This window comes from Octopus bimaculoides, chromosome 21, assembly GCF_001194135.2.
Source record: "Octopus bimaculoides isolate UCB-OBI-ISO-001 chromosome 21, ASM119413v2, whole genome shotgun sequence".
NCBI classification, from domain to species: Eukaryota; Metazoa; Mollusca; class Cephalopoda; order Octopoda; family Octopodidae; genus Octopus; species Octopus bimaculoides.
In genome coordinates this window covers 32896969-32909001 of record NC_069001.1, presented here as the reverse complement: position 1 = coordinate 32909001, position 12033 = coordinate 32896969, and the positions used below count along the sequence as shown (strand labels likewise).

The following is a 12033-nucleotide window of genomic DNA, read 5'->3' as shown; positions in this document are numbered from 1 at the left end:
GAGAGAGTATGCCAGAGCTGGAGAGAGTATGCCAGAGTTGGAGAGAGTATGCCAGAGCTGGAGAGAGTATGCCAGAGCTGGAGAGAGAGTATGCCAGAGCTGGAGAGAGTATGCCAGAGTTGGAGAGAGTATGCCAGAATTAGAAAGGGCCTCCTCAGTATATGCTGCAACTGAGTAGTGATAGGAAACTTCTGATTAGAGGAAATTTTCTGTTGGAGGAGTTCTAATGCCAAATAAAGTTGAAGGCCTTCATCAAAGTTCAGAAGTGCAAGAAACCACTAATGTATGATATATAAAAGAACAAGTCTCAAAGAGATCCTACTTTATGGAAACCTCTTTACTGTTGGTCACTGAGAAAAGAAGAGAGCCTGTAGGTGCTAAAAGGGCCGGTTGTTTATGACTAATTCCATCAACTTCGATGATGTCGAAATGGAGAACAATAGGATAGGTGTTGACAGCGTCAGACTTATTATTCTTAGGAATGGACACAATGCTTGTATTTCCACAAACTGGAGTAGATTTAAGTAACACAGTCATAACAAAAAGATGTGATCTACATTTCTAGCTTACATAACAAGTGTACTGTATGTGTGTGAGAATATCTGCACATACATACATACACATAGACACACAAACACACATACACATGCATGCCTGTGTGTGCGCACACACACACACACACACACACACACACAAAGCAATCTTCATCAGCCAATAAAATAAAAATACAAAGAACAACAACAAATAATGAACGGAAAAAAAAAGGGAAAAAACAAAAAAGAAAACAAAATGAAATTTAAAAAAAACAGTACAACATCATCATCGTTCATAATAATTTAGCCGGGTGACCTTCAACACTTACCATTGACCACATCATTGGCCACCTTTGAGATGCTTACTGGCCCCTGAGAATTAGGCTTCTGTTGTTGGTCAGTAGAGGGAGGATTTTGGTTTGACTTCTTTTTGTTCTTCTTCTTCTGTTTCAACACCTACAAAGTCATTGAAAATAAAGATTATATATTCTTTCACACCTAGTAGGGCAAAGTTAGTGTCTTTATCGTTTTAATGATTATTCATATCTATCAATTCATAATTAGTTTTATTGTTTCCAGGAGATGCAGAAATGGGGGAAAGGGATTTTGCAATGTCCATGCCGTTTAAAAGAGCTTTAACCCTTTAGCATTCAAACCAGCCATATCCAGTCAAAATATTCTGACAAAATATTCTCTGTGTGTGTGTGAGAGAGAGAGAGAGAGTGCCTGGGTTTGTGTGTGTGATGTGTGTGTGTGTGCATGTGATGTATGTGTATATGTGTGTGTGCATGGGGGTGTCATGTGTGCATGTGTATGGTGTGTATGTGTGTGTGTGTTGCTATTGATGTTTTGCTCTGAGTAAATCCTGATTGAGCAGACCAGTAATCAATAACATAGCCTTCACCACGCAGTTGTTTTTTTCCAAGCAATGGTCATTGTAATGGTTTAGTGGCCAGGGTGTTGCACTCACAATCTTAAGATCTTGATCTCAATCCCCAGACTTGCAGTGTGGTGTGTTCTTGAGCAGAACACTTCATTTCATGTTGCTCTAGTTCACTCAGCTGTAAATGGGTAACTCTGTGATGGACTGGCTTTTCATTCAAGGGGAATGTTGGTATGCCTGTCTAGCCAGTTGGATGGCATCTTTTGAAAGCTACAACAATGCAAGGAAATGCATTGTGACCAGTGGTATATAACAGCATTTGATGGTCTGATCAACACAGCCATACAATCTACCAGAAATGGCAACCAAATCAAACATTACTATCTTAAATAAAAGAAGGACATGTCAGACAATATAGTTTTGGATATAGTAAAAGGCTGGATAGTCAAGACTGGACTGCTTCAGATCATAAATTTGCTCAGTCTCAGATAGGTAAAACAGCAACAAGAACAAAATAGATAGCATTTCAGATTTTGAAATAATTAAAACGAAGATTAAACAAGACAGCTTCATAAAGTCACTCACCTTATTGTCAGGAAGATGCCATTCTTTCAAAGCCTCCTTGGCACCATCTGAAGAACAAAAGAAGAATTTTTAACATCCAAATATTTTATCACCCTTATCATTTTATATCATTACTAGAAACAGCCCTCATATAGTTTAGAAAATATATCAAAAACTCTATATATATATATATATACGTAAATTTAAAGAAAACAGAAACTGGAGAAATATTGATGAACAATTGGCTTAGATCAATCATCATTTATTAATTCAATACAAATAGACTGCTTCCCATCTAACAGCTATTTCTGCCTCCAATGTTGTATGGTGTTGCCATTGATATGCTAAAAATATTTATCATATTCAGTAAAATAACCATGAAGCTTCATCAGAGTGAAGTATAACAGGTGAAAGAGCTTAACCACTTACTAGTAAATAAATTTAAAAAATTACATTTAATCGATTAGCACTTTATTATGATAAATACTATTAATTAGTACTATAGACATAATCATTAAAAATTATTATGATTAATTTAAAACCTTATTGTATCTTCACCCCTTCTCCGACTAAAATCTATTGGTGTATCCCACCATTATTTATTATTTTTTTATTCTTTATCCATCCTATTCCCCCTGTACAAAGGATTAATCCGCCAAATACTATTTTAAGTTTAGTCATTTACTTAATGTCTCAAAGAGATACACAAGCAGAATGGTATGATTACAACCATATTCAACTGTTCCTTTTTCTTCTCAAGGCTCTTCTTTTTTATTTATTCTTCACTCTGATAAAGCTCTATGTTTCAGATCAGTTATATTACCAAATAGGATAAATATTTTTAGCATATTAATAGCAATACCAAACAACATTGGAAGCAGAAACAGCTGTTAGAGGGGATGCAGTCTATTTGTATTGAATTAATAAATAATAATTGATACAAGTCAATTGATGTTCATCAATATTTCCCCATTTTCTGTTTTCTTTAAATCTTGATTCCTGATAAACTCATGTTTTTCCTTGTCTTTACCTGTAACTTATGAGCATAATATGCTTACATATGTGTGCCCACAGATAAACATAGGTAATATACCGGCAGTATAACGGATATTGTCAGCCACTAAGGGACATGCTCAAGTGTCAAGCAACTAACAAGCAAATCTGTGGTACTGAGTAGAATATTTGCTATAACAACATTTCTGCTTCAGTAATTCAACACTGAATTTGTCTGAAATGTAATGGATAATAGATCAGTTTCAAAACACTGATGCCCAGATCAGAAAAGCAAAGTTTGAAGGGGATAGTAGTCATTTCTTTTGATTTCTATACAGAAGCAAATAAGAAATAACACTTACTAACCAAAGACAAAAAAAAATTTTAATTTTGTTACGCAGTGTAATGTCAGCTGGGGTCACAATACTTGAAAAGAGATGAGTCGGTCACAGATGGAGTGGCTTCACTCCAACTCTGCTTGGTCAGGACCAAGCTGGGTCCAAACAACAACATAAATGATAAGTCTTCTTGTTTGAATAATCCCAATTAGTTCTAAGTGAACAGACAATGGTCATAGAAATAATGGCAAACACACAATCAATTACAATACCCAATTACATGCTGAGATCAATTTGATTGTCCAATAAATACAATGTCTAAAATAAATCACCTTGAGCAGATGGTCAGTAGTCTAATACCCCTCAGTCCTTTCTTACTCTGTTTTATATGAAGATCATCATCATCATCACCATCATCGTCATTGTCATTTTTAACATCTGTTTTTTCTACGCTGGCACCAGTTAAAAGACAGTTAATGAAACAGATTTTCTATGGCCAGATGCTCTCCTCGTCAACCTTCCCTCCAGTCCCTCTCCCCGCCACTTCTTGTTTTTCAAGTGAGGTATTTTTCATTCTACCAGTGCTTATATATGTCAAATGGACTGTGGAGCATCTGTTCACAGTTGGTCATTAACATCTTTTGCACAGAAAATATTAAGGAAAACACACAGAGTTGACACGGTCACATACACACGTCTAACTAGAGCTGTCTAAATATCTATCTATCTACACAGACAGACAGATAACTGGTACTCCATCTGTCACAATGAAAGTTCTGGGTGATCCAATAAACAGAACAACCTACTCATGATATTAACATACAAGTGGCCGAGCATTCCACACACATGCATAAGGCGGCGAGCTGGCAGAAACGTTAGCATGCCGGGCGAAATGCTTGGCAGTATTTCGTCTGCCGCTACGTTCTGAGTTCAAATTCTGCCAAGGTCGACTTTGCCTTTCATCCTTTCGGGGTCGATTAAATAAGTACCAGTTACGCACTGGGATCGATATAATCGATTTAATCCATTTGTCTGTCCTTGTTTGTCCCCTCTGTGTGTAGCCCCTTGTGGGTAGTAAAGAAATAACACATGCATACCCTTAATGGGGTTCTTAGGGAGATTCAGAATGATATAGAATTTGAAAAAGCTTGCCCTTTGAATTACAGGTGTGATACATTTTTGCCAGCTGAGTGAACTGGAGTAGTGTGAAATAAAGTGTCTTGCTCAAGGACACAATGTGCCATTGGGAATCAAACACATGGCCTTACAATTGTGAACCGAATACCCTAACCACACATCTTTACTGTGCAATAGACAGACAGACAGACAGATAGATATACACAAATTTGCACACTCAAACAATAGTCTTCCTTCCACCCAACCAGGCCAGCATCTATACACAGCCACACCTGCACCTACATTTAACCACACCTGCACACACTGATTAAATATTCAAAACATAACAATTACCCACCTTCCATATAAGCTTGTATAGTTCTTTCAACACAGTTGTCATAATACTGAAGCACTAAAATAATTTCATTAGCATTTTTCCCTGGGACGATTTCTTTCACAGCCTGAACCTGGCAAAATACAGAAAAAGAAATAAAATTAACGACATAAAACCCAAGACAATACCAAAACAGCTTACATATTCAAATCTTAAACGCTTAGATCTGCAAAGTAACAATAACATTCACCTCCTGTCTTTGCAGTAAATCAGGTTTCCAATGCGCTAATCTTTCAACTCCATCTTCACTGCTTTTAATAGTTATTACATAATAAATATTAAATCTATAAGCTTTTCTTTTTTCCTTTGTGAGTAGTAGTAGTAGTAGTAGTAGTAGTAGTAGTAGTAGTAGCAGCAGCAGCAGCAGCAGCAGCAGTAGTAGTAGTAGTAGTATGGGGGCATATACTGTAACAACTTTGCACCACTCAGGCGACATCCCTCCAACCTATGGGTGTGTTTGGGGGAGTCCTTGCTGAGTGGGGGCCGGCATGTTAAAGAATAGACCCTATGTTTCCTCTGCGTGTCATAAAATGCAACTAAAAAAGGAGGTTGAGGTCAGACTTGTATTCTGAGTAGGCTCATCAAATCATTATAATCTCAAGATTAAATTCATGGCCACCACATCAGACAATGGTTGGTGAAGAGAACATGCTGAGGTTTTCATCCTGCAATGGACAGAACACGGGCAATCCAATCCAATACTAAACAAAAAGTTTCGTTCTTGTTGTCGTTTCTGCCCACCCATTATTTTGGTTTTAGTGTGGTCAATTGGTGACCCTTTGACTCTGTATAAATTTGTATTGCATAATATAATTTGTATCTACACACACAGATAGCGTGTTGGAGCAGCTGTAGTTTATTGAACTGAACAAAGTAAATATTTCATGCAGACCAACAATGGGATAAGATGCAATGTTGAAGCTGACTGGCAGGATTTGAACTTGGTCATTAATCATTAAAATTACTGCTCAATGAGTTACCGTCTGTGCCACCCTAACAATATTGGAATTGAAGGACACCACTTGCATTACAGTGGCACTCGTTTACAACAGACACATGATATCAAGACAAGGAGACAGGCTTCTTTCAGTTTCTGATTTCTTTATTGCCCACAAGGGGGCTAAACATAGAGGGGACAAACAAGGACAGACAAAGGGATTAAATCGATTACATCGACCCCAGTACTCAACTGGTACTTAATTCATCGACCCCGAAAGGATGAAAGGCAAAGTCGACCTCGGCGGAATTTGAACTCAGAACTTAACGGCAGACGAAATACCGCTAAGCATTTCGCCCAGCATGCTAACGCTTCTGCCAGCTCACCACCTTCTTTCAGTTTCTGTCTACCAAATACACTCACAAGGCTTTGGTCAGTCTGGGGCAATAGCAGAAGATACTTGCTCAAAGTGTCACACAGTGGGATTGTACCTAGAACCATGTGGTTGGGAAGCAAATTTCTTGCCACACAGTCACACCTGTGCCTGGCCACACTTGCACTCAGTGGTTGTCAACAAGCTTCACCAACATATAAGTGAAGTTGTTCATTTCTGGTCTTCCATGAAAACATACCTGGTCATGGGAAATATTACCCTTGTGTGGAAACATAAAAGTTGGCTTGCAGAAAGGGCACCCAGCCATAGAGACTTTGCCTGGAAGCATAAGAAAAGTGGACAATAACCCTTTAGCATTTAAACTGGCCATATCCAGTCAAAATAATCTACATGTTTTATCTTCAAGCTAGCCAGGTCTGGCCTCTCACACCTACCCAAAAATATTACTCTAAAAATAAACAATCACATCATTGAAATCTCAAAGCCACAAGACAAATGCATGATTACTTCAAAACAATGTGAATAAATAAGCATTACATTTAACAGAGCAATCTGAAGGCTAAAGGGTTCAATGATGATGTTGATATTAACTACATATGAAGACACATTGACTAATATAATCCTAAGATAGACTATGTCTAAATAAACGCTGGGAAAATCAAAGTTGGAGTGCATCTCACGGTAGGTCTGCTTGAATTAGGTTTGAATTGGAGTTTATCAACAACTACTCCAGTTAATAAATCTTGTCAAAAAATTAACCTTTTCATGACAACAGCTGCTGGACTCAAATAATTATAGCCGTAACATACATACACCTATTCTAACAGTAAATTTTATTATCAATATGTTAGCATATTTAACAAGCATGCAATTACAGCAATCTTCTGTTACACTTAACTGTAGCTACAGTCTTCTACTACACATACACACACAATCACCAATAGCTACATTCTACCAAGATCCAAAATGCATATCCATAATCTAGGCAAGATACCCAACTTCCACAAGCCCAGCAGGTTTACTCTGGGAATAGGTTACTGTGTAGCCTTATGAGGGCACATGGCTTACAGGTTAGGGTGTTGTACTCATAACTGTGAGATCAAGGGTTCGATTCCCCAACTGGATGATGTGTTGTGTTCTTGAGTAAAACACTTCATTTCACATTGCTCTGCAATCACTTTGCCTGCACTTGTTTCAGTCATTTTGACTGTGGCCATGCTGGGGCATTGCCTTGAAGAGTTTTAGTTGAAGAAATTGACCACAGGGCTTCTTTTCTTTTTTAAAGCCTCGTACTTATTCTATCAGGCTCTTTTGCCAAACTGCTAAGTTATGGGGATATAAACACATCAACATCAGTTGTCAAGTGGTGATGGCTAGAGGAGACAAGTACTCTCACACACACACACACACACACACACACACAATGTGTCACACGTCAGTTGTCAATGTCAGTTTGATGGAGGATGTGAGCCAATGTACAGCACATACATTTGATCTCTATAAAACAAGTCATCTGTGCAGATTGTTCAGCAAGGAATAGCAGAACTGTCTTACTCAAACTCAAGAGTCTACCTTTATAGCCTCAGGACAGCCAAATAAAACAGTCCAACAATCAAAGGCATTCCAGCCATGACCAACTCTCGGAGTGGTTGGCATTAGGAAGGACATCCAGTTATAGAAAACATGCCAAATCAGACGGGAGTCTGGTGTGGCCTTCCAGCTTGCCAGCCCTGGTCAAACCATCCAACCCATGCCAGCATGGAAAATAGACATTAAAGGATGATGATGATGATATATATGACAAGCTTCTACAGTTTCCATCTATCAAATTCACCCAGAGCTATAATAGAAGATATTTGCCCAAGATGTTGTGCAGTGGGATTGAACCTACTCAAAACCACATCATAGCAAAGCAAGCTTCTTAGCCATAAAGCCATGCTAGCACCTACAAAAACCCAAACCACTATGGTTGCTGAGTAGCCTTGGCCAGTCCTATTAGACCGAGTGCCATCCGCAGATTCAGCATCAAATATACAATGTCTCCCTCCACCCCCTTAGTCGAGAACCCATACTGTGGAATCCCAAGTGCAGTGATTTGCCATATGATTGCAGTGCAGCATGTTGCTTTTTTGCTTCCATTGCTTATAAATTAAAATGGTGACCACTGTAGGCGGGGATGGGGAGAAGCAGAGGTGGACTTAGCCAAAGTACAACAGCTGTTCCTCAGATGTACTTATAATTGCTAGTATACATTACTGCTTAATATTTCACACAAAGGAGATTATTATTATTGGCGTTGCTATCTTCATGTCTGTGTTTTGTGTTTGTCTGAACTGGGTGGGAGGGATAATACTCTTGGGGGTGTTGTGGATGTGTGCAGGCGGGGGGGGGGGCTATTCATCACGTGGTGGCAGAGACAATGTGGATTAGTGCATGCTGCAGCAACAAACTGTCCCCTTGAATGGTCGGCTGCTCTTATCATTTTCAGTATTTCATCTCCAGTGTGGGCATGGGCCATGGGGGTGTGGTTTCTATGCAACTGGCGGGGATGCTGGTTTAGTTGTAGCCTTTGAATTACTTGGGGGAAAAAACAGGGCCCAAAAGCAAGACTGACATAATCCATAACAAACCTATTGTTTTTACACTGTCTTTATCTTTTACTTGTTTCAGTCATTTTGACTGTGGCCATGCTGGGATACTGCCTTGAAGGGTTTTAGTTGAACAAATCAACACCAGGACTTTCTATCGGTCTCTTTTGCCAAACCGCTAAGTTATAAGGGTGTAAACACAACAACTCTGGTTGCCAAGCAGTGGTGGGGGACAATCAAAGACACAAAGATACACACACACACACACACACACACACACATTTATACACTTTCAGTTTCCAACTAGCAAATCCAGTACAAGGCTTTAGTCTGCCCAAGGTTATAGTAGAAGACTCTTGCCCAAGGTGCCACACAGTGAGACTGAAGCTGGAACCATGTGGTTGGGAAGCAAGATTCTTACCATATAACCCACACCTGCACCAAGTTAGTTGAATAAATATTTCGCTTAGGCACTGCAAAACTAATAACCTGTTGTAGAACTCAATATCCATATGCATCAGAACAAAGCATTTGTTGAGAACAGAGTAGTAGCAAGAAAATGAGAGGACAAAGGAATAAGCAATTATCTTACAAACTTCAATAGCTTAAGAATGTTCCTGTTATTATAAGGTGTAGTGGACTCATAGTTGAGTTCTTTATGTTATCTGTCTCGTTTCTGTTTGGGTTTTTTTCGCTGTTCAAAAAATGTTCATTTTCTATGTCTTTGTTTTTTTATGTTTTCGTTTCTCATTGTATGTACGTTTTTTTTTTTGATGTCCTGTACCCATATATGCATGTAGTACTATACAGAATACCGAAAGGATCTTCACCTCTTATATCACAACTTTCTTCTTACCTTAACGCCGATGTGGTATAATTTCCTGGGAGAGAAATAATTTTGCGGCTGAAGATAGCTTTGTATTGTAAATTATACACATATAAAGCTTGAAACACGTGTACCGCGGAATCCTTTGTAGTTTTGTTGTTATTTTTGGGATTTACAATTTATACATATATATGTAGGTATGTACATATATGTATGTATATATGCATATATTTATATATTTTATATATATATATAGAGTCAAGACTATTGATAAGGTTGCAAGACGCAATGAAAATTTTAGGAAAATAAAAATAAGAAATAAGTAGAAATTTTAACGGTGAGTGTGTTAAATTTCAAGGCACAATAAGAAAATGACTCTCCCCAGACACAACAGTATATATAGCCACTTGGCTGAAACACATAAATAAATAAATAAATATATATACCCCTCATATACAAGTGTGTGTGTGTGTGAGAGAGAGAGAGACAGACAGAGTCCCTCTGCTGTGTTTGCACCATTTAAAAAACCTGAGCTGTTTATTATACCTTAATGTCCCATAGCTGAGAGATTCAACAAACTGAAATAAGTACTGAGGTTGACGTGATCAACTAAAACCCTCGCAGTGCTCCAGAATGGCCACAGTCTAAATACTAAAACCAGCAAAACAATAGAAAAGAAAAACTTAATCTCTCTTCTCTCTTCCACAAAAATCATTTATTTCTGTTACAATTCAAGTCTTCCAGGAAACAATTGTTTCAAACACAATGGTCACCAGATAAGGATTAATTCACGTGAGTCAAGACCGGTGGAAGTTAGAAGAAAATAAAACAAGAGTAAATTAATCAAGAGTAAATTTATTCATTCATTAGAGTCTGTCCCAAGGTCAAAAATAGTAAAGCCGACTCGTCCTATCTCACATTTCTCTGTTTATAATTATTTGTAGTAGTGGTTTATTTTATCAATTCTGAAAGATCTGAACTCTGAACCAACACAATGATATTGCTATATAAGGAAATTAGTTCCACTTAAAGAGGAGTACAATAAAGATTAAATAATTACTAGGAATATAATGGGTGAGGAAGGAGATTCAATAGATTATACTTCATTGTTTCATGTCTGCTTGTCCATGTTTGTATAATCTGTAAAGTGGTTGGCATTAGGAAGGGTACCTAGCTGTAGAAACTATGCCAAAACAGACAGTAGAGCTTGACAGAGACATTTGGCTTGCCAGCTTTTGTCAGCTCATCCAACCCATACTAGCATGGAAAACAGATGTTAAATGATGGTTATGATACACACACACACACACACACACACACAGGCAGTTAAGTAGGTAGTCAGATAGATAGATAGATGATGGTATTCATTTATACATACACACACACACAGGTCTTCTTTCATACATACATATATATAGATAGAGAGAGACACATACATACATACATACATACATACATACATACATGCATGCATGCATGCATGCATACATACATACATATGAGAGAGAGATTCTTTTAACTTCCATCCACCAAATCCACTTACAAGGATCTGGTCAGTCCAGAACTATGGTAGAAGACACTTGCCCAGGATGTGATGCAGTGAGGCTGAGCCTGAAACTATGTAGTTGGGAAGCAAACTTCTTACCTCACAGCCATGCCGGCACTTATAAATGTGTGGACTTCTCCCAGTGTAAGAACTCCTTATTTTACACAAATATAAAGCAGTATAGGTAGATGTCTGAGACAATAGGGCAGTTGCTGGCTGCTGTTTAGGATTTCAATATTACATGTCTCCTGGTCTTGGGTTCAAATACTGTCATGGCTGACTGACTTTTAACTTTACAAATTTTCCTAAAATATGCATCTCATAAATACTGAAGCTGGTTGTTTCAGTAACATATTCTCCAATTAAAAACATATTTACTTTACCTTCACTGTACCTTGGTGAAGTAAATATTTTATACAAATGTTCACTTCCCACCTATGTCAAGACGGTGGGCCTACAATTCCATCAGGAGCTGAGGACTCATGGCAAGGCAATATCTAAAATACAGTAAGGTAGCAAGCTGGCAGAAACATTAGCACGCTGGGCAAAATGCTTAGCGGGTATTTCACCTGTCTTTACAGTTTGAGTTCAAATTCCACCGGGGTCGACTTTGCCTTTCATCCTTCCAGGGTCAATAAATTAAGTACCAATTGTGTACTGGAGTCGATCTAATCGACTGGCGCCCTCCCCAAAAATTTCGGGCCTTGTGCCTATAGTAGAAAAGAATATCTAAAATACAGTTTTTAATCTTATGATGTAAATCTAAGCTTTTGTATTTCTATGTTAGCTATTAATCTTTGAGTGGGTCAATCTCTTAATGCTTTCCAATATCCTATTTCTACACACATACACACATATATAAACAGACCATATACACATATATATATATATCTATATATATATATATATATATATATATAT

At 37.9% G+C, this 12033-nt stretch overlaps 1 protein-coding gene across 9 annotated transcripts in view; it reads right to left on the bottom strand.

The window, feature by feature from the left end:
• The window catches only part of LOC106882018 (SPATS2-like protein), a 130091-nt gene that overhangs the window by 23752 nt on the left and 94306 nt on the right, over positions 1–12033 (bottom strand). For all 9 annotated transcript variants that reach the window (XM_014932567.2, XM_052975448.1, XM_052975447.1 and 6 more), the window contains 3 exons: positions 4786–4894; positions 2002–2048; positions 863–989 (listed from right to left, as the gene is read on the bottom strand). In XM_014932567.2, the coding sequence (XP_014788053.1) occupies positions 863–989; positions 2002–2048; positions 4786–4894 (283 nt within the window). The remainder of the gene's footprint in view (positions 1–862; positions 990–2001; positions 2049–4785; positions 4895–12033) is intronic.